The following is a 23,107-nucleotide window of genomic DNA, read 5'->3' as shown; positions in this document are numbered from 1 at the left end:
TTGCTCTAGAGCCTGGGAACTCGGCTGCTGCTAATACATCATCTACCATGTCCCGGTATGCTGCAAGGGTGCACAGCTGCAGCGAAAACAAATACAGAACACACAGCCTTAAGAATCAACTCTGGAGATTTACAGGTCTACCTGTACAAGGCCCAGTTAGACTATCAGAGCCCTTATTCCTGAACTGTGATGCTTCCTAATGGACTTCACTGTGGAAACACCTCAGCTGATCCTGCCACTCCCCCCCAGCACCCCCCCACCCTCCCCCGCCACTTGAAATTAGACTACATGAGAAGCACCTGCAGAGCTCTCGTTAGTGGCGTCACACGAGTTAATGCTGTGCAGAACCATGCTGTTCACTTCTGATGCATACTCACTCCTGAAGCCCTGTACCTAATGCCATCATGGAGATAAATGAAGCCCCTCTGGGGAAGGGGACAGAGCCCATCATGCTGTTGAACTGAGAGACTAGATTAACTGAATTTGCTCGGGTTCAGTCTGCAGCCAGAGTTGTCCAATGTCTAACAGTTCCTCAGGTTTTCCCTCTTGGAGAATGCAGAATTGGATTGCACCCTTAGTCTTTTTTTTTTAAAAAAGATTTATTTATATGAGTACACTGTAGCTGTCTTCAAACACACCAGAAAAGAGCATCAGATGGTTGAGAGCCACCATGTGGTTGCTGGGAATTGAACTCAGGACCTCTGGAAGAGCACTCAGTGCTCTTAACCGCTGAGCCATCTCTCCAGCCCCAGCCCCAGTCTCAACACTCTACCTCAAGATATTTTTGTTTTTTCATTATGTTAGGGATGAGGCCCAGGGACTAGTAGATGAGAGGGTAGCACGCACTACCACTGAGCTGCATGCTACTCCCTCAGGACTTCAGTGTCAGGGCCCGTGTAAAGGGACATGCCTGTAAATCCAGCAATGGGGAGACAGAAGCAGCAGGTTCCGAAGACTCAAGTTCATCCTCAACTACAGACTTGAGTCTGAGGCCAGCCCAGGCCCCATGACATCACCTCAAATGCCAGGAATAATCTAGAAGTTAGGACTATTAAAAGGTGTCCCTCTGCCGGGCGGTGGTGGCGCACGCCTTTAATCCCAGCACTTGGGAGGCAGAGGCAGGCGGATTTCTGAGTTCAAGGCCAGCCTGGTCTACAGAGTGAGTTCCAGGACAGCCAGGGCTACACAGAGAAACCCTGTCTTGAAAAACAAACAAACAAAAAAAGGTGTCCCTCCTCACACTAGTTAGAGGCAGCTGGTTCCGGTCATGGCGATCAGGTCATGGTTCCACCAGCTCGTCCCCGTCCCCTACTTTCACGGAAAGAACACAAGTAGGCAGAGGCAGCTTGGGCAGCACTTGTATACATCATACATTTATTAGTGAATATCCCTCTGAAATCAGCAACAATATTAAAAAAAATAATGATTGCACTACTTGGTCAAGCAGAACTAGCAACTTTCATTTTAAAAAAAGTACAAATCTGTTAAAAATTTCAATCAGTATACACATATATAATACAACATACTAGTTATGTTAAATGCTACAAACCAATGTGAGTCCAATGGGATGGAAAAAACCACACATTTAAGCTTTAAGAACCATTTGTCTCTATATATTAGCATTTTCTCAAATACATACATGGGAAAAATGAGGTAACTGTAAGATGTGCAAGGAACAGGGCCCCCAAATCACATGTGTTTATATATATATATATGTGTGTGTTTAGTTATCTATATATATATATAAAACTTTTCTAACACAGAACACAGGCGCTGGGCCCAGCAGTGCTGGGGAAGGTGCCCACTGTCATGCCTAGGCCAGAAGTCGGTAAATAAAGAGTAAACATTGCCAAGCCCCCACCACAGGAAATCATTGGTAACATGGCATCTACAGCAAGGTCGGCAAATCACAAACATCCTAAGTAATTGTTTCATAAATCTTTTTTAAATGATTAAAAAAAAGGTGTATTTCCCCCTATAGCTGCTTGTTGGAATCATCACTGCAGCCGACACAATCCATGAGCCAATTCCGCTGCCCCAGGAACCACAAGGGTTTGAAAACCTTTTTTGGGGTGAGGAAGGGATGGGGGTTGGAGAAGGTGGTTCTCTGTGTAAAACGTGGATTTTCAACACTGCTATAAATATAGAAACATCACCTGGAGTTATATACAGTAAGACTTTGGGTTCTTGTGGGGTGGGACCAGGCCAATGGGCCCCTGGCAGGCTGGGGTGGGGCAGGGAGCCAGGGCTGCTGTGAGAACGAGGGTGGTTGGAGCATCCCTGAGGCAGCAGGCGCCAATGGCTGCCTGCTAGGATGTGCCGGCCCCACACGCAGTTCGTTCAGTCCGGGCAGCAACCCCAGTTGGCGGTAAGAAAGGAAAGGAATGGGACCTGAAAGGAGGGTAAGGAACACAGCCTCCTCCAGACCTTGGAGGGCAGGAATCAGGCTGGGAGGGGCCCCCTGAGGTGGAGGTTCGCGCCCTCCCTGACCCCTGTCCTCAGGGGATTGCTAGGAGACTCACCCAGGCAGGTGGGACACAAACCCTGGCTGGAGAGGAGATGCCCTGAAAAGCAGACGGTCCCGGTAGGCTCTAGGGACATGTGCAGTACAGTGCATGGCAGTTATCAGCTGAGCACAGACCCCCCAACTCTGCCCTGTGACTTCCAGCCACATTTATGTGGAGGCCTGGTGTGGCACAACCTGACCCTACTCTGCCCCCTGGGCATTTGGTCCCGGTTGGTCCCTATGCCCCCACTCCTATTAAACCAAAGGGAAAATAAGATAATAATAAAAAACCAAACACCTCTTAAATATCCACACCCCCTACACGCAATTTTGGGCCAAATGAATAAACAAAAACTGCTGTTCCTCACATTCATGCAAAACGACAGAGGGGGTGGGGGGAAGATCGAGCATGGGTCTGACACTGTCACTGGTGGAGGGGCACCCACCAGGAACACAAGGACATGCCCAGATCATGGCTCGGCTACTGCAGAACACAATGTATCCAGCTTGGAGCCCTGTCCCATTTGCTCATGGAGCCTGGCTGGGATCCTCTCCAATCTGGGGGCAAGCTGAAATGCTGTGCCTGGGGTAAGGGTCCTGGGGAGTCAGACCCACACCGCACAGCAGCGGAGGCAGAGCTGACTGCCTAACTCTGTCTGGAACCAAACAGGAGAACAAAGGAAATGGTCTCTGGCTACTACCTGCCCACACACAGGCAGTCCCACTAGGGCAGAGGAGGACACATCACTTCAGTACAAGAGACCAGTTGACCCAGGGTGGCTATTCCTTTGCCCGTTTCGGGGCCTGGGGAATCACACGAGCCACCACACTTGGGGAGTGGACTCCTGCCTCCCAGAGCCAGCAGGAAGAAGGACCCAGGGGCAAGTAAGAGGCAGACTGAGTTGGGGACACTCAGGCAGCTCCATGGCGGGCAGGCAGGCAGGCAGGCAGATTGGGGAAGGAGTCTTTGGAGCTTGGCAAATGCAGGGGCTTATTGCAGGGGCTTCTCCAGGGCTGACCCTGGCACCAGCTCTGGAGTTGCAGGTGGGAATGCTGACAGGCCTGGCCCCTCCCTTACAGTTCTCCCTGGGCCACTCCCTGCTTCCCCCCACCCGTTTCCGGAGCTTTGGGCAGGGTTCCTGTGGGCGGCTGTGGAGGAGCCTCACTCAGCCTCCCTGGGCACCTCGGAGGCATCCGCCCGGCAAATGGGACAGGTCCGGTTGGCCTGGGAGGAACACCCACACATCAGACCCCATTCTTGTGTGACCTCCCTGCCCCCACCTATTTGACTTGGATAAACGCTCCCTACCCTGGAGACACCCAGGAGCCATGGTACCTTACCTTCAACCACTTGTCAACACACTTGGCATGGAACTCGTGGTTGCAGGGGAGGACTCGGAGCAGCTGCCGCACCTCAAAGTCACTGAAGCAGACCACACACCTGAAGAAGAGCATAGTGTCACCCCACAGACAGCAGAGCACCCTCCCAGGGCTCTCAGGGGGACACTCACAGAGTCTGCTCGGACTGATGGCTGTCAGGGTTAAAGCGGTATGACGGCAGTTGTTCTATGTCTGCTTTGGTGAGGCCTCGGGGTTTGGCATCTCCCAGCCTCTCAGCCAGGTTCAGGAGAGCCTAGAGCCAGGCAAGGGAGGGTCAGCAGTACCCGAGGCTAGAGCTCTCCCAGCCAGCTCTACCCCAGGCACAGGTGCTACAGACCTCATAGTTCTCCATCTCCACATCATCCACATCCAGATCCAGGCTGATGGTGGGGCCCACGGTGGTTGGTGACATTGGCAGCATTGAACTAGACAGGGAGAGACCCCAGAGTGCAGGTCAGTAGAGGCAGAACAAAGTGACCCTTGCTCCTACGTGTGCACAGTGCGGACTCAGGCTCCTGGGACTTGTTCCAGGAACCAGCAGAGGCAGGGATGACTGCTGACTGCTGTGTGTGCTATGGAGAAGGCACTATGGTGGCTCAAGGGCCCGGGGCCACCAGAGCCGTGGAGGCGCCTAGAAAACAAGGCCTAGTGGCTCTAGGGCAGTTATGCTGGCACTTACAGGAAGTAGGGTAGGAAGCTTGGGTAATAAGATGGTGGCGGCGGCGGTGGGGGTGGTGGCAGCGGCTGTTGCAGGCGGTATCTTTGTGTGTTCAGTCTTCGCGGCATCATGTGGGAATATGGCTGCAAACAAGGAACCAAGTGCAGGTCAACTGGCAGGCCTGGCTTCTCACTGCCCAAGTTGGGCCTGGGGGAAAGGGGAGGCCACTCACCACACCAAAGGACAGCTCCTGGTGCAGTGGATCATGGGGTAGGTAGTGAAGGGGCACTGAGGGCGACAAGGCTGGGCCAGTGGCGGAAGTGGAATAAGTGAAGCTACCCAAGGGGTGCTGGTCTCCTCGAAGGTCCATGTCATTATCCAGCCGCTGCAGTGGCTGAGCGAGGAAGGGCCGGGTCAATCAGCTGGCTGTCACAAGTCCTAGTGTTCCCCTCTGCAGTCTCCCTCCAGTCCCCACACTTACCATACGTGGGTGCTGGGTCTGCAGGGACACAAACTGACCAAGCGGTGCCATGTGGGTAGGTTGGGGCGGTGGGGCCGGCGGTGGGGGGTGAAGGATGTAGTGGTCACTGGAGATGAGGTGGGGGTAGGTATGGTAGGGCACGGGGAGCTGCTGCATGGTGCACGCCTGGATCAGCTGCTGAGAGAAGCAGAGAAGCTGGGCCAATGCTTGCCACGAAGGCCAGGGAACCCCACTCAGCTAAAGGTTCCTATGTATGCACAAGCCAGGGGCTTGAACAGCTCAGGCCACCCTTGCTCTAGGGCACCAGGCAGGATGCCACACCAGACCACCACTGCAGCACCCCTGCCACTGTATGCAGCAGGCAGTTTGTTGCAGACAGTCCCTCAACTCCAAACTGTCTTAAACCTGTGTGGAAGCACACACACACAATCCTCTGGGAAGGGCCAGGGCCAGCATACTGCATGGCACCTAGCCCAGTTCCTAAGGGTGCTCGTGAGCACGTCTGCTGAAATGGAGAGCATTAGGTGTGGCTTGTACCTGGGTAGAAGAAAGCACTCACTCACCGGAGGTGGGAGGCAGCAGAGGGGGTAGTGCTGCCCACTGAACATCACGGAGCATGCTGGGAGCTGCTGGGCACTGCAGCCAGGGATGTGTTGGCTTGTAGGCAAAGGGAAGCCTTGGGTCGTCACTGTGGTGACTGTGTAGGACAGAGGGACAGGTCCCTGGTGCACCTGTGGAGAGAGCATCAGAGAACTGTAGGGAGGAAACCTGGGGAGGAAGAACCATCCCCTTTCTGGAATCCAATTTCTCCATCCACATCATGGGATAACATATGCTAATTCCAGCAAGGCAGAATCATCTCTGCCGCCTCTACTCCTTAGACCAGTCTGGGAGAAACAAGTTGGGGGGAGGGGAGTGTGGTAGGAGTTGTTCCACTTACCTGTTCGTGGAGATCAACCATGAACGGGCTCTGCTGGGTGGCTGGGTGCAGCATTCGGGGGCTCCTGCCGGCAGGAGCTGAGGCTCGGTGCTCCTCTACAGAGAGGTGTGATGGTCGGGGCAGCAGCTGCTGGGAGGGTAAGTGCTCATCCTGGGCAGGTGGGCTGGCCAGGGGCCCCTCGTGGCCAAGGCTGTACCACACAGAGGAGCCCCAATAGGATAGAGGGGCACCACTCATTTATAATTCACGGAGGGAAGCCAAATAGCTCAGGGCCCTGGGGCCCATCCCTCCTGTGCCCTTGAACCCAAGCCACACTGGCTGCCCTTAAACTAGAGATGGAGACTTCTTCCTACCTTCCCCAGAGCTGGCCTGGACTGCTGCTAGGTCTTGTAGAGACTCGCCAGTGACCCACAGGGGCAGAGGGTGGCCACTTAGTCACTGCCAGAGTCCATGGTCTCATCAGGAGGGCAGGGAGGTGGAGGGGCTGGGCCGGGGCTCACAACCCTAGGAGACAATTAGAGAAAAATTGGAGGGATAGAAAAATCCAGTTGCTTGTATAATTAGGAGCTGGGAAACTGATAAAACTTGGACAGATCCTTCTCTGAAGCCTGGAGTCCAACACTGACAGGCCAGTCTTAGTTTCCTGTTCTGTGAAATGGGATCAAATCTCCTTAGAATATGGTAAACTCAGAGCCAGACCAGTATGCTTCAGGGCTGGCCTGCTGGAGTGAGGCTCAGGCCGAGGAAGCTCCTCCTCTGCCTCCTGACAGGGGTTAAGTCTTGAGCCCCAGGCAGCTGGGACTTTTGGGAGCTTCAGGTTCGCCCTTTCCGTGGCTGGCTGAGGAGGAACCCCAAAGAGACCTGAGACTCAACTCCCCTCTAAAGTACTAGATAAGAGAGTCTAACCTGCTTCCTAGTCTTGGAACTTGGTCTAAGGCCAGATGCTGTTGTCTCTCCCCTGAGCCCTTCCTCATGTCCCCTCAGGTGAGACTCCACTAGTTAAAGAAAGCTTTTAGCAGGCTGGGCAGAAGAGACTCACTGTCCCAGGTTCCCCATGTCAAAGCTAGGAAATGGGCGACTTCGAGCCTGTCTCTACACCCTAGTGTTCACAGGGAAGGTCGCCTCAAGGCTTCACAGGGACAAGGAAAGAAGCTTGCTGCTGGCAGCATGCCAGGGCCTGATATATGTCCATGTCTTGTAACCCCAGGCAGAACCCAGAGTGGGTCTTTAGGGTCAGAGTGAGGATCCAGGTGGGTCTCCAACCTCAGGCTTCTGCAACTAAGTCAGAGTCAAGATGAAGCCTTGGCAAGAAACATGCTGAAACCCACCAGGCCCAGCGACACTGAAGAGTGTATCACACTGGACCAGCCAGCTGTCCGCCATCACTGCCACAAGGTGGGCTTTCCCCTCATTCTCAGCCAACAAACCTATGGCCACCTGCTGTCCAGTTAGTTCCAAATGATGCCACCTGCTGACACAGCAAGGGAGCACTGTGCCAGGTAAGCACTGCAGGCGTTCCCTGCAACCGCAGAACCACTTCCTCTACCCAGGACTTGTCAAGTTTGGGCCGAAATTGTCCAAGTCTGCACCAGAGACTGTTTTCTCCACATTACCCAACAGGGCCTGGCCAAGGCCACAGGACTGGGGTACAGCAGCTGGATTCACTTCTGTTACTGACCGGTTCAGGCACTCAGCTGGGGTGAGATTCACTGAAGAAAGTCCCACACTGTATGTAAAAGCACATATTCTGGCATCGATGATGCGGTGTTGTCAGAGTAAACACTGGGAGATTATAAATTAATCACTCCCCCCACAAATCCTTACCTCTGAAATGAGGCTAAAGCATACAGAAACAGACACACACCCACACAAGTCCCAACTACACTTGCCCTCCTCAGTCAGAATGAGGGAAGCGTACACAGGGATGGATGGATGGATGGATAGACAGACAGACAGACACACACACAGACAGAGGACCCAACTACACTTGCCCTCCTCAGTCAGAATGAGGCAAGCGTACACAGGGATGGATGGATGGGTGGATGGATGGATGGATAGACAGACAGACACAGACAGAGGACCCAACTACACTTGCCCTCCTCAGTCAGAAAATGGACCTTCTCTCCAAGATACTCTTACACACAGCTCCCCACTTTTGAAATTCCAGGTCAGGCACAAGTAAGGGTCAGGGAAGACTCACATACTCAAAACAAGATGCCTGGCCAAACCAGCAAGTAAAAGGGCATCTAGTGGGGAGCAATGGGGTCAAAGTTAACAGCATCACTCCCAATAAACAACACCAATTTCTCGCCAGGGTCTTAGGGTCTTCTCACCAAACCTCAGATTCTTCCTCTGTAAAAATGAGAACCACCTAAGAATGATCTTTTAGGGAACCACCAAAGGCCACTCTACAGGGACGAGAAGAGGCAACCTTAAGTGAATGCCAGTTGCAGTGTGAATTGTCACTACTAGAAAATAAGATGGGCTGTCCTTCTCCTGCACGGAAACCTTAGGCAGAGACAAGTCACTAAGTGCTGAAGGAGACAGAAGCATGTTGTCCTAGCAGTGTACCCAAGGAAAGGAAGGAAAGGTGGTTCTCTAACTCCTGCCAGAAACTAAAGTGGTAAAGAGGGGACACACCCATTTCAGTTACTAAAACCCCAAGGACTTGTTCTAGACCATGGGGGAACACAATTGGTCCTCCTGGCTGGTTCCCTAGGCCCAGACTCACCAAAGCCCCAGTCCTCTCAATGACAGTGGTCAGAGGAAAAACCAGAGTACCTCACGAGCCACGTGGGAGATGGAGTATCTTTAAGTTTGAGTAGCCGTCCCAGACAGCAAGAGTAACTGAGCTGGAGCAGCCGACACACTCAAGGTCAAGCAGCAACACTGCTTTTCCACACCTCTCTTTCACTGTACTCTCTATGAAGTGTGTGTAAATTCCTCTAAGTCTGATCTTTCCCCCATGGGTCCACAACTCTGCAAGCCAAGCACAGTGTCCCAAGCACGTATTCTGACCCGGGTAGGGTCGAATAGGGTCGGTTTGCTGAAAGATACGCTCCCCCTGGAAGAGGAGCAAGATCAGGCTTAGGCGGGAATACAAGCCCCCGTTCCCTACTTGCTGGCGGTACCTCCTGCTAAACAGGGGCTTCACAACTCCCACAAAGGCCGACGAGGCGATTTAGGGTGGAACCACCACACCTTGACCAGCTTAGACTCCCTGAGTGACCTTGGTTAAAGAACTCCTTTAGTTTCTGCTAAGCCGTATTTACAATAAATTAAAGCAGGGACTGAAATCTCCCCAGGGCGCCCCTAAAAAGCCAGAGACAAGAAACCAGGTGTTCACACTGGGGTGGGGAGAAACAAAGTCCCAGAGGACAAGGTTCCTCCCCAAAGCAGGCCAGACACAGGCAGTAGGGCTCCAGCAGTCTTCCAAAGCTACCCCTCCCTGGGGACGGGACCGAAGCTCGCACACCTGTCCCAGGAGGGGCCTCCGTTGTTCCCCTCTTACTCCGTAATGCCGCACTCAGAGAACACTAGGGAAGAGGCCAAGCAGCAGCGCTGGGGCTAGAGCGCTGTGACTTTAAGAGCCGAGGATCTCGGACCATGTGCTCGGCGTGAGACAAAAGCAACAACAAAGGAAGTGGCGGCTGCAGGGGGAGGGGGTGGCTCCTTCCCCGCCACCGCAGCGCTCCGCAAGGCAGAGGGGCGGCCCGGCCCACACTAGGTAGCCGCAGGCAGCACCAGACCCAGGGGCCCCACCGCCTTCCCCCACCACTCCCGCTGCTCAGGATCGACACCTAAGAGGCCCGCAAACAACGCGTCCCCCAGGGAGCCGTAGTTCCGGGGTGCGGGTCCGAAGTTAGAGGCCTGGCCCGACTCACCGGCAGCCGTCCGACCACACGCGGGCTCCTTTGTTCGCGATGCGGGGTGCGGACGGTGAAGCGCCCGCTCCTTCTCGAGCCTGCTCTGTCTTCCGCCTCCCCAGCCCGGGCCCGAGAGAAGGGCGGCGCAGGACGCAGCTGTGTGCTCCGGCAAGCTGGCCCTTTAAGAACTGTCCGCGGCGGCCGGATGGAACCAGCCCCACGTTTTGATTCACAACATTCGGAGCGGCGGGGGCGCGCAGCGCGGGAGGCGGCTCGCGGGGGCGCGCCGGGACGCTCAAGCAAACAGTAGCGGCAGGAGCCGGCACCCGCCCCGCCCCGCAGGCCCCGCCCCGCGCCGCGCGTCGGCCAATAGCGTCCTGCGGGCGGCACGTGACTAGAGGGTCGCCATCTTGAAAGGCTGCTTAAAAAAGTCTCTTCGCCCCCACCTCATACATCAAAGCCCCCAAGGCCGGGTCGCAGGTGTAGAGCGGTGTGACCGCAGGTACCGGGGCCGTGGCGCGCACTAACAAGTCATGGTTACCTTCTTAGGGCCGCGGCCTTTGTGGGGCACGCAGCCTCTCACGCAGCCGAGTGAGAGGACCGCTCTCAGCCCGGCAAGCACACTTCCCGGAGATGACGTCACTCCCAAGCCAGGCAAGCCTGCGATGACCTCATAGCTCACCTCTCCTTTCGACTCTAGCTTTCTGTACCGTTATGCGGCGCCTTTAAAAAGCTGAGACAACCCAGATGGCTGAAGAGACCAATGACTGAGGACCCAAGCAAATGATTTAACGTCTCCCGGGCAGGGGGATTGGCCCTGCGCATGCTGACGTCACAGAAACATTTCGCCACCCCGCCCCCAGCGCGACCCGGGAAAAGGGGTAGAGAGGCTCTTGTAGAGCTAAAGTGGGAAGAGCTGGAATCTCCTGAACCAAGCCCAGGGAAGTTTCTGCACTTTAGTTCTCTATGCCTCCCAACACCTGTGAGCCTAGGGGTTATGACAAGCAGTCCACTACACCGGAGAGGACAGTCACTCCCCCGAGGACTGGTGGATCCATCAGTTGAGAACAGCCTGGTCTACATAGCTACAGAGACCTTGTCTTCAAAACACAACAAAAACATCACACGCTTAGGTAGTGACACAGCTGAGGCAAGAGAGGGAGCAGACGTCGGTCCCCCCTTAGGATGTCCCCCAGGCAAACATACAAAGTGTGTGTGTGTGGGCACGGTGTCCGCACGGATTATATAAGCAGAACATCACCATGACCTTAAAGCACTCATGTCTACTAGGATGGTCTATAGTAACTGGACTGCTCCAGTGTCCACCAACCCGGAACAAGATGTCAGTAGAAAATGGCAACATTTGTTAAACCTCTGTGGCTACAGATGAGTGACACTCTGTACTTTGTGGATGTATCCCATAATCTCAAATATTTAAAAAAAAATTAAACCAATTTGCTAACAAGATGTAACAGTATTATCAATTTCAACTGGATATTGTATCTGCATACAGTATTTCTGAAATGATACAGAAATTATCATTAGGGCGCACCTGTTCAGGAGGGCAGATTTTTATTTTCTTTGTATTTATTTACCATTGTGTTTGTTTGTTTATAAACAGAGTCTCCTGTATCTCAGGTGGCCTCAAACTCTTGATCTTCTTCTCAAATGCTGAGATTACAGGCATATACCACCACTCCTGGTTTAGATTTTTAAATTTGGTAACTGTGTATTTGCTTTTAAAAACTCTAGACAGAATTTTTAAAAGGGCTGGAGAGATGGCTCAGCGATTAAGAACACTAGTTGCTCTTCCAGAGTACTAGGGTTCAGTTCCTAGCACCCACATGTCTGTAACTCCAGGGGATCTGATACCCCTACACAGACATACATGCAAGCAAAACACCAATATACATAAAAATAAAATAAATTCTACTTAAAAAAATTCTAGACAGAGCTGGGTGTAGTGGCCCATGCTTTTAATCTCAGAAATTGGAAGTTGGAGGCAGGTGGCCTCCGAGTTAGAGGCTACCCTGATCTACAGACTGAGTTCCAGGACAGCTAGGGCTACACAGAAATCTTGTCTCAAAATACAAACAAATTCTAGACAGTACAACCCATGGAATAAAATTGCCAAAACTATAAAACAATGTATCTTAGGCCTATTTAAAAGGATTTTTTTTATCATTTTATGTAAATGTATGAGTGTATGTCTGACTGTATGCTTGTATAACATGCATGCAGTGCCTGTAAGGGCCAGAATAGATCACTGGGCCCCTGAGAACTGGAGTTAAAGATAGTTTGAATCAACAGATATAGGTGCTGGGAATTGAACCCTGGTGCTCTGGAAGAGCAGCAAGTGCTCCTAACTGCTGAACTACCTCCAGTCCTTTAAGCCCAATTTTAAGGCATAAAAACTTTCTCTTATAATGAAAATCTTTCCTCAGGAAAAGTAGCCAATGGAAAGAATCTAGAAGAAAACTGGGGGGTTGGGGGGGGGGGTCAAACCTTTGGCTCAGGACACCCTTTCGCCAACTAATTGTACTGTGGATGTGCAGCCAGCAACATGATGATGGCAAGGTGGTACCTGGGGCAATTTGCAGATCTCTGAGCAACAGGACATCAAAGTAAAGACTCAGTGGCATAGCCGATACTTGGAATGGCGCTCTATTTCCCACGAAGGTTCATGAACTGATACGGACATGCACAATGATGTTCTGTGTTGGCTCCTTATAATTCTCTTGTCTCCTTCAACCTCATCTCCACCAATTACAAGCACCTACAAATACTGTCCACATTCAAAGACACCTAAATCTGTCTGCCTGCTGCTTCTACAGAAGGAACCTGCAGGGGTCCCTCACTGCCACTGAGTGTGCACTGGCCCTGAAGGTGCATGTAATATGCTCACCCCACCAATCTTCTGGGCTCACCTCTTGTAAGTGCTTCCTGAACCATGATAGTGCTCCTTCTGCCAGCAGAGCCTGGCCCATTCTGTTTCCTAGTCTATGAATCACTCCTTCCTTCCTTTAAGGTTCCACTCCCACCTCCCCTTTTACAAGGGCCGATGGGACCCTGACCTTCACTTTGTGTCACTGTCTCAATAAGCTCGTGGATGAAGGGGTTCACCTTCTAAGTGCACTGAAATCAGCCTTTGCTGGAAATGTGGCATCACAAGGCTAACCCAGTGTATGGGTGAGGAACTGAGGAGCGCAGAAGTGAAGTGACTTGCCCAAGCACACATTACTAATTTCTTCTCCCAGAAAACCACCATCTGGAGCTAACATTGGTTAGTTCCACATCCATCTTTAAAAAGGGTGGGCAGTGACCAAGGAATGTCATCCACATATCACCACATGTGTACTCACAAAACACACAAACTCACCTTCCATTCACAGTCCAGTTATGGGCTTTTAAGCCCACGCCTGGCCTATGTATAATTTCCTCTGTTTAATATGTCTTCAATACCACATACCCAGCTCTGGCAGAGTCTTAGTCAAGCTCTAGCTAAGCCAGATATCTCCCTTGTACCTTTCCTGGCCTGTTAGGTTTGCTTTGGTTTTCCAGACCCAAAGAACCATGATCACAATGCATCTCAACAGGTGGGGCTATCTCCACGTGGTCATCCTGCAGTTCCTAGCAGGGTCCAGACTCATCTGGGACCTGGCTCCTACTGGGCCACAAATACTGTAAGAAACTCTAGATTGTCCCTACCTGGCTAGGCAGTCCCTTTATCTTTTCTCATACAGGGCCTTCTTGTTGATTTTCCTCAGCCTGGCCTTGGAAGCCCTCAGTCAATCTCTCCCCAAGAACAGATGCCAAAACCACCTCCTCCAAATCTGAAGATCTTTCCTGGCCACAAGCAAAATTTTATGGACAGAAGGGAGGAGAATTTTACCAAGTTTCCTAAGTTTTCAAGAGAAGCCAGAAATCTAGACTATTCTTTAAAGTCCTATGCTTTGGAATCCCAGTGTGGTCCCCCTCTGTGTGCCTCTTCCTCATCACAGCCCAGTCCCTGTGAGGTGTGGCCTTTATACCTACTGTGTGCTGCTTATGACAGCCCATCCCCCAGTTGGCAGGTACTGTTTACTCTCAGAGAGGAAGTAACTACCCTCACCACAGAACCCAGAAGGGTAGCCCAGTGGATTGCAGAAAGCACAGACAGGGTTGTTGCCTCTGTTCCTGCAAGTGCTTAAGAGGTTTTTGTAGACCGTCCTCAGTTCGCACATCCTGATCATCTCACAGTAAGCTAGGAGCTAGATACTAGTGCTTGCCCCATTTCACACAAGAGGCCGCTAAGGTGACAGATAACCCACAGACATCTCTGAGACCGTGCAAAGATCAAAAGCACACATGTCCCTCAGGCGAAAGAAGAGCGCAGAGAGGCATAGGACCTGACGAGTGGCTTGAGATCACAGAAGAGAGATGCAGGGCTCAGCAGGGTCCAAGTGCAAAGCACTTGCAGCATTCCAGCCTTGAGGCCTCGTCTGCACAGGAGCAGGACTCTGGCAAGCAGAGGCAGGAAGAAGGTACCAGCACTCTTTTCCTATGGGGCCCTGCCCAACCAGGTTTCCCATCTACCATCAGAGCCAGCAAACTGGCTCCCTCCCTTTCTCTGAGTCAGGAAGTACTCAGTTCCTTCTCCCTTGGACCCTCAGATCTTCCTCCATAGAGGTGGGACACAGTAGACCTCTCAAAATACTACCAAGCATCAGACTGGAGCCCAGAGCCTCAGACACCAGGGAGAGTGTTAACAGGCCCTGTTCTACATCCTCTCTGCTTTGGGCAAGGATGAACCCCAAGCTTTGCCCCTCCAAATACTCAACCATTTGTGCAGATGGGCAAGGAGCAGAGTGTGGGTACGTGCAGATATGTTCTGGGTCTTGTGCTCATGAAAGCACAATCTGGGTTCAGCTTTGAGACACTGGGTTATCTTCCCTTTACCTCAAGCTCTCATCTGTAAAATGGGGTCAATGACAACACTAGTAACTGAGGTACCGATCACCTGCTTAATGTTATTAAGACAGGACTATACACTAATGGTTACATGTAGGCTGTTTTGGCTGTCAGGGGCTCTGTGACCTTGAAATCTTCCCTAACCTCCCTGAGGCTGTTTGTCCAGGGGTAACACTGGATGGTACCTGTTACCTACCTACCTCCTTAGGTGGCTTTCAATGGATATGCAGATGGCCGTGTACCAGTGTAATTGCCTGGCTCTGTGTCAGCAGTAAGGATGTGTGAACCTTGTGTGTATGTTGGGGGCCGGTGGGGGGCTTTTTTCTCATTCACCCCTACACTGCATGCACCTCACCACTGGGATCGCTCAGTCTGCAGTCGGATAGGAGAGCACTACACCACTGAGGAAAAAACTGGGGGCTACAGGAGTGCAGTACCTGTAAGGCCCAATACTCCACTTCCTTGTATTTTACGTATCACCCCCTAATTCTTTTCTTCCTTGGTCCCCAGCATCGGCTCCACTCTAGCTGGGGCTCAGACAGCAAAAGCTTTGCGACTGGGCAAGATGCAAACCTACCCGACCCCCTCGGGGTTCGGACATCGTGAATGCAGTGATGGCCCTGTGTCAGTGCTGTTCTGTTCCCTGGACCTCCAGCCACTGTGGCTGCCAAAGGGTGAAATGTTAGGGACCCTCACTGGACCACAGGGCACAGGATCCTCGCTGGATTCCCACCATCCGAGCGCAGAGCTCGCAGGAACTCGTCCAGCTCGGCGCCCTAGCACTTGGACCGAGCATACCGGCCGGAGCGATGACTAGGGCCGGCGAGGCCTCACTAAAGCTCCCGCACCTCCCGCCGCATCTACAGCGGCCCGCGCCCGGGCGTTACCTGGGGCCACGGCTGGGCTCCACCCCAAATAGGCAGCGGCGCGTTGCTCCCGGGGCAGCCCGGTCCGGCTCCGGCTGCGGCTCGCAAGCCGCCGGCCGCGGCCCTCCCCCTACGCCCGCAGTGGAAGCTCCCAGTGGCGACGAGAGAGTCGTCGCCTCCCCCATCCCCAGTGCTCGCTTTGGGCTTGTCGGACCGCACCATCGTGGAGGGGGGTATGGGGCGGAGCGTCTGGATACACTACCTTCCCGGGACCGCAGGGACGCCCCACCGCACAGCATGCAATGGGCCGGTCGGGCCGTACCATCGCGGTCAGGGGGAGGACTTGGGCGGGGCGTCCGGACACGCCCCCTCAATGAACTCCTCGCTTAGTGTGCGCAATGGGCGGGCCGGGCCTCACCAACGCGGAGCGGGGGAAGCCGGGAACTGGGACTCTGGACACGCCCCCTCATCTCTGGCGAAACCCAGGAGCTGAACGTCGTCTCCCCCTGCGGCGCACAGTGGGCCTATCGGGTCGTACTATCGCAGACCGGGGAAGGGTGGGGCGGGGCTTTCGGACACTTCCCCTTGGCGCGACCCGAGAGGCGCGGGCGAAGCGCGTAGGAGTCGTCGCGCTCTCAGCGCCTCGGTGGCCCGGCAGGAGGGCGGACTCTATTTCTTCTGTAAAATAAGTTAAATACGACTCTGAGGCCTTTCAAGGACACTTCAGAGGACATAGACTCCAGATACGAGAGTAGGGGGTAGATCTTGCCTGGGCCTTTCCTTAATCGCGCGGGTCGGTGAGGACTACAACTCCCAGCGGGCCGTACTGCCCAGCATGCCGGAAGTCGTAGTTCCTGCAGACCGTGCCCTGGTGTTTGCCCCAAGCCTTCCAGGATCTCAGCCCAAAACTTGGCTGGCTCCTCTGTGGTTCGTTGTCCTCAGCGTTAACTGGGCCTTTAAAGCCTCCTTTTGTTGGCTTCCTCCTAACAAGAGCGCCTTAAAGGGGATGTATTCCCTGGAAGGGGCCTAGGGTCTGAGGCCAGGTGTGGGTTGGAAAGTTGTTTCTAATGGTGACCTGTTCCCAGGCTGGTGCCCTCACTATACAGGCACGGAAGAGACTTTGTACCTGCCAGGCAATGATCTTGGAGCATGGGGAATGAAAGCGTGAACACATTCCACCAAGGAACCACCCTCGACGTGCTCTACGGGTCACCCCGAAGACAGTGTCATACACCTGGTCAGAGCCAAGCTACCACTAGATTTCACCTTGACCAGTTTCTGGGTACAGAGGATGCACAGAACAGTCAAGGCCACAGGAAGCTTCTCTGGTTTTGTTTTGTTTGTTTTAAAACAGGGTCTCTCTACAACTTTGTCCTGGAACTCGCTGTGTAGACCAGGTTGGCCAAGAACTCACAAATATCAGTCTGCCTCTGCCTTCTTAGTGCCGGGATTAAAGGTGTGCATCATTAAAGGCTTGTACCACGATGCCCAAAGACTTTCTTTTTCAAAGCACATACTAACGCAAGGACTATGAAGGACTTTGGTGTCTACTTTTTACTCATGCAAACTTTGCTCTGTGGCATGCCATCCTTGGTGCTCTCAAACGTTACAAGACTGCATCATTTCTATGGATTGGAGCCTGTCCTCATGTCCAGGCGAGGGCTTGGGGTGATCTGAGAACCTAAGGTGGTAGGTTGTAGGCAGGCCTTAGGACCCTGGTCATTTTTGGCTTTCACCCCACTTTCTACTTCCTATCTCCTGAAACTGACATTGGACATGAGTCTCTCAACCAGACCTGGATCATCACAGCCCAAAGCCCAGTGAAATTCCCAGGCTGCCTTGGTAGAAAATGGGCAGGATGCTGTGGGCAGATGTTGTGCACGGTCTAGCCTTTGTCCACTTTCTGGCAACCAGAGTAGTGACTCAGAGCTGCTGACCCTGCCTTAGAATGAGGAAGAAGTTCTGGGTCCACCTGCTTTGCTGGGTTGGGCACTGAGACCAGCCTGGTGTACTTGGACCCGAGGTCTAAGGCACAGCTGAAGCCTCTAATGAGGTCACCTGCCTGTCCTCCCACCACCCAGGCCACAGCCCATTATTAGTCTCTCATTCCCAGAGCATAATCAGTGGCTAGAGAATCAGGCAACAGTAATTGCCCAGATAGTTACCATGCATGGGTGACCTTTAGCTGTTAGCCTGGCCCTGGATCTCAGTTTTTCCATCTGTAATAAAAGAAAGGGTTATTCTAGAGTTGTGGGGAAGAAATGACATTTGTAACAATATCACAACAACTAGCTGTACACCACAACAAAAGCCAGTGTTCACTGAGACCTTGACCCTGATACACTATTGCCCCCTGCCTGGGCAGGTATCACACATTACCACAGTTCAGACTAAATTATTTAGCTTTCCCCACCCAGATGGACCCCCACAGCCTGGTGCCTGAACCCAATGTCTAGACCATTGCATGGAGCAATCTTGTCAGGAATGCGCAGCCTGCAAGTGTCTTCAGGAACACTCAGAGAGAAAACTCCTGGGTACTGAACCTCAGGGTCACAGTGTGACTCCAGAGCTTGTCTGTCAATCCTCACTATTTAGACAAGACGGTATGATAACCTTGAACTCCTGGTCCTCCGGTCTCTGCCTCCTGAATCCTACTGCATCACTACTGAGATGGTCTCACTGTGTAGTCTTGGCTGACTTATGTAGACCAGGCTGGCCTGGGACGCATAGAGATCCACCTGCCTCTGCTCCCCTCCCTCAGTGCTGGGATTAAAAGCATATGCCGCCATGCCTGGCCTTAGGTATGTGTTTAAATAGATGGATCCTGTTTCCCTTTTGTGTCTTGGCTACCAGGACTCTCAGAGACATTTTTCATGGACTACTTCCTTAAGCCAGAACATCAGGACATATTTTGTGGACACAATTCAATTATAGATTCCCCTTCCCTCATCCATCCATCCATCTATCTATAATATATATATATATATATATATATATATATATATATATATCCTTTGTTTTTCAATACTGGGGTCAACCTGGCTATGCTAGAACTCGCTATGGAGACCATACTAGCCTTAAACTCAGAGATCCACCTGCCTCTTCCAAATCCTGGCATTAAAGGTTGTGTACCAGCACAACCAGCTTCATATATCTTAAATTTTTGTTTTAAATTTGAGAGGGTTTGGGGATCAAATTACTCTGATAAAATGTTTATCTATATCAAGTACATGTCACAGATCTACTAAGTGTGAACCAGATATGGCTTTGCTCAGGACTAGTAGGCAGCCTAATAGTAGTAACCAGACAGAGCATGCATCTGAGGAAAACTCAGGTCAGTCTGGGGGAGCCCAAGTGAGTGGCAGCAGTGTGTGTGTGTGTGTGTGTGTGTGTGTGTGTGTGTGTGTGTCTGCTGTCCTCCAGGCCACACTCCAGTAGTGATGTCTTAGTTCTTTGGTCTTTTAAACAGTTTTATTTACAGCTCACATGTGGAGGTGAGAGTGGGCTCTCTTCTTCCAAGTAGGTCCCAGGGGTTGATTCAGGTTGTCAGGCTTGGTGGCAGATTCCTTTATCCGCTGAGCCCTCTCCCTGGCTATGTTTCTCAGGTCTTCATAAGAATCCTATAAAGCTAGGCGGTAGTGTGCATGCATTTAGTCTCAACACTTGGGAGGCAGAGGCAGGCGGATCTCTGAGTTTGAGGCCAGTCTGGTCTACAGAGTTAGTTCCAGGACAGCCAGGGCTACACAGAGAAACCCTGTCTTGAAAAGCAAACAAACAGTAAGTGAGGGAGATGACTTCTTTCTGAGTTTCACGTAGGCTAAGGGGCTCAGGAGGAGTAGGTCTCCCAGACAGAGGCTTAGTAGTTGGGAGATGGTGGATCCACAGTCAAGTTCTGGCGTCTGCCCTTACATCTGGTGGAGTGTTGAAGGACTGAGAACTCTAAGCACTAAGGGGAATGTAGGCAGAGCAGAAACGAAAGAAACAAAATCAAAGAAAAGAAGCAATGTATTGGTTTAGGTGAAGAAGTAGATGACTTCAAACATGGTTGTTCAGGAGCTAAGGAAAGTCACTAAGAAGATATTGTTTCTGTTTTCTTTTTGTTTGTTTTTAAGACAGGGTCTACTTCCAGAGCAATGGATTAAAGGCCTCTGCCACCCCCTGCTCCATGCTTCTGATTCCTTGCTCTGTTTGAGTCTTGGGGTATCTGGCTTATTTGCCCTCATGACATTAAAACAGCTGTGTAATGACCTAGTCACTTTTTTACAGTTTAGACAACAAACAGGGAGGGAGAAATCCATGATTTCAACCATTCCAAATGAAGCCGTTTATTTGAGACTAATTATTAAATTTGCTTGTCTTTCCCCCTTTCTTTCTTTCTTTCTTTCTTTCTTTCTTTCTTTCTTATGTTTTTCTTTTCTATTAAGAGAACATGTCACTCAGGCTGACCTTGAACTCATCATTCTCCTGCCTGTCCCTTCCTGCTGGGATTAGAATCACAGGCCAACATGGCTGGCTTCTCATTCTTATAACCAAACCAACCCATTTGCTCTGGCCCTAAGTCTCACAGGTTAGGCCTCAGCCACATACCCAGCATGAAGTGGAGGAGCCATGATTCTGGGCTTCCTAGAAGAAGCTAGAGGACCATTCCCTGGATAAGGGCTCCTGGGCTATTTGGACATTGGTACCCATGATGGAGGTCAGGGTTGGAGGATGCTTTGTGGGCAGGGAGAATAGCCCCAAGGGGAATAATGAGGAGGGACAGGGCAGCATTTTTTGTCTGAGAGAGGGCTCCTCTCAGCCACTAGCAGTCAAGGGAGGCAAATATGAATTTAGGCTCCATTCCTGGGCGTGGACCTCACAAGCATTGTTCTTAATTCTGGTGGTATCCAGCATCCATGAAACACAATGTAAAGCACACAGTAGGTTGAAGTGGAAACTTCTGGTTTCTTTGGAAAGTCAGTCATGTCAAATGATGTTTTGCCGGGTCACACAGGGGAAAGGATATCTTGCTAAAGCAGACACGTGAAAGGACACATGATGTTTAGAAAGATTATAAATATGGCCCCTCAGACAGCGGGAGCTCGGGTTTTGATTGGTTCGATTCATTTCACCTGGCTCGCTAGTCTTTGCTGACGACCTGCATGTATTGGTTGGCCTTACATTGAGTTGCTACTTGTGGTAGAGAGAAACTGGCCAAAGAACTCCTGAGGTTCCTGTGACTTCTTGTGGCTTCCACAGACTTCAGCCAGGTGGTGAGACTCACAGTTTCTTCTGAATCGTGTGTGGTGTCTGTTGAGTAGACTGGACTGCAAAGACGCCAAAGAACTATTTCTAAATAGGTCCACTTCCCCATATCCTAATGAACGTTCTTTTCTACTACCTCTGGTGGGTGGCGGGCTAGAGAGGAGGTTGAACCCTACCCCCTAGAGGGTAGGCTGTGAAAAATATATGCCAATACTAGGTGCTCAATAAATACAGATTCTAGCCCCTCCCCAGAGACACGAGGCCAGCCTTCACCAGGACCTTGAAGAACCATGATGTCTTTGGGTGGATTTGCTGCTCTCTGAGAGCTTGCAGCAGCACACCAGAATCTCAGAGGGATTATTAGTATCCAGAGGGAGCAGGAGCCTCCTCAGGCCACTCAGCGCAGAAGAGGGACATGATTGGTGATCCGTAGCATGGGCCTCCTTCCTACTATGAGGTAGGATGAAATGAACTTGGGGACCTGTTCCCCTGTGGGAGGCCACCACTGGGAGTGTGTGGAGCCCCTGGGGCAGTGTGTGATGCTGCGTTTTGGTTTTCTTTCTTTTCTTTTTGTTCGTTTGTTTTTTTTGAATCAGGGTTTTTTTCTGCTTAACTGAACTTGCTCTGTAGACTAGGCTGGCCTCAAACTCATAGGTTGGCCTGCCTCTGCTTCCCAAGTCCAGGGATCGAAGGCACCACTGCTCAGCTTGTTTTTGTTTCTTTGAGATAACATCTTACTATGTCTGGTCTAAAACGTGTTATATAGACCAGCTGGGCCTATACTCACAGGGATCCACCTGCCTCTGTCTTCTGAGTGCTGGGCATATGCCACTATGCCTTGTATTGGCCCTGCCCTTTGATGTCCTGCTTAGAGGGGACAAATATGGGGCTGAAAAGGCCTGGTTGGAGCTGCAGGGTGTCCCTTCATGTCAGCCTCAAGGCTTGGCCTGAAGGCTCCATGCTTGATAGCTATCAAGTCTCCCCACCCCACTTTCTCCACAGGTCCCCACTACTGAATAAGAGCCAGGAGAGGACAGAAGGTTTTGACATGCCCTCTGACTGTCACTATCTCCAGCTTCCAGTGGGACTCTGGGCTGGGCATCTGCCTAGCCCCTTCTCTGGCACTGGGCCTGCCCGTTCCTCAAGGACTACAGCCCCAGGGCCTTGCCTGTCCTAGCAGCAGCCGGTGCCTTCTGAGGAGGTGTGGTCTCTGCATGGTTAATGATTGCTCAGGAGAGGTGGAGATGGTGCTAAAGTCTGCAGCTGTGTTCTGCCGGCTCCAGACGGTGCCCACCTGTGACTGGTGCACATCACTGCTTCTGGGCCCCTTCCAGGGGCTGTCCAGCTCAGCTGCTTCAGGGGCTCTTAGCCCGAGGGTAAGCCGGGGGTTCCTTGGGATTGAGGCAAACTTTGAGGTCTTTCAGACTTGTTTCCTGGCATCTGGGGTGTGGAGGGGACACCAGGGGGAAGAGCTAGCTGTGGCATTAGCTACTGGCCACTGGGATGGCTTGAACTGGTGACGCTACCTGTGAAGCCTGTTTCTTCTAGAATGTAGGGTAAGACCTCCTCTCTAGGCAGTGACAACCTCCTGTTTGCCTTCCTAAGTCCCTGAGAAGTGAATTGACTACTTATCTGTTCCCTACAAGGAACAGATGAGGAAGACAGGCTGAATCTGGCCCTGAGCCTGAGGAGAAAGGCTGGCTCCACTCTGCCAGGCTCAGATCTTCATTCAGCTTCATGCAGACTTTGAGTGAGCCGCTGACTGTTTTTGGGCCTCGGTCTCTGCATCTGTGGAGTGGGCACAGTACTAGTAGTCTCCGGAAGGCTCATGAAGCAGACATGGCAGGGTATGGAGGATGTCCCTCACAGACTCAGAGATCAAATGCTAGGTCACCTCAAGGAGGACTAGTCATGCTGGTCCCAACCCTTAACTTAGTCCTTGTCCTGGTCACAGGTAAAGACTCAGCCAGGCAAGCTCATCTTCAGACAGGACTTAGTTGTTGGTTGGCCCCAGGCAGCATATCAGAGAATAATGCTGCTCTCCTAACCAGCATAGGCCATAGCCTGCACTCACCTTATTCCTTAGAAAACTGAATCAGAGGGCAAGGGAGGCTTGCCTGGCATTGGACAAGCAGTATGTGAAATGCTAAAATCTAAACCTGAGGCCTGATCCATACCTGTCTCCCAGAAGAAGCAGCCAGGAGGGCAGGTACTGT

General features: G+C 51.9%; 2 protein-coding genes across 7 annotated transcripts in view; one reads left to right on the top strand and one right to left on the bottom strand.

The window, feature by feature from the left end:
* Window positions 1–1,346: 1,346 nt before the first annotated feature.
* On the bottom strand, window positions 1,347–15,825 carry Rnf44 (ring finger protein 44). Of its 6 annotated transcripts, none has more exons than XM_034509924.2 (11): window positions 15,669–15,825; window positions 6,319–6,469; window positions 5,966–6,155; window positions 5,589–5,756; window positions 5,026–5,202; window positions 4,777–4,938; window positions 4,566–4,687; window positions 4,224–4,311; window positions 4,018–4,139; window positions 3,848–3,947; window positions 1,347–3,731 (listed from the first exon to the last, which is right to left on the bottom strand). In XM_034509924.2, exons 2-11 carry the CDS (start codon window positions 6,423–6,425, stop codon window positions 3,669–3,671), a joined length of 1,299 nt encoding a protein of 432 aa, XP_034365815.1. In that variant the 5' UTR covers window positions 6,426–6,469; window positions 15,669–15,825; the 3' UTR covers window positions 1,347–3,668. The 6 variants fall into 6 exon arrangements, with proteins under 6 accessions (XP_034365815.1, XP_076795113.1, XP_076795112.1 ...); XM_076938998.1 differs by having other exon boundaries at window positions 5,026–5,199; XM_076938997.1 differs by lacking the exon at window positions 15,669–15,825 and adding an exon at window positions 10,373–11,692.
* A 6,287-nt stretch (window positions 15,826–22,112) lies between these two features.
* Window positions 22,113–23,107, top strand: part of Cdhr2 (cadherin related family member 2) — a 35,397-nt gene continuing 34,402 nt past the window's right edge. The window contains exon 1 of the mRNA XM_034510753.2: window positions 22,113–22,267. The gene's annotated coding sequence lies outside the window, so the exon portion shown is untranslated. The remainder of the gene's footprint in view (window positions 22,268–23,107) is intronic.

Source organism: Arvicanthis niloticus, chromosome 8 (genome assembly GCF_011762505.2).
Source record: "Arvicanthis niloticus isolate mArvNil1 chromosome 8, mArvNil1.pat.X, whole genome shotgun sequence".
Taxonomy (NCBI): Eukaryota; Metazoa; Chordata; class Mammalia; order Rodentia; family Muridae; genus Arvicanthis; species Arvicanthis niloticus.
The sequence above is the reverse complement of the archived record's forward strand: the minus strand, read 5'-3'. Positions and strand labels throughout refer to the sequence as shown.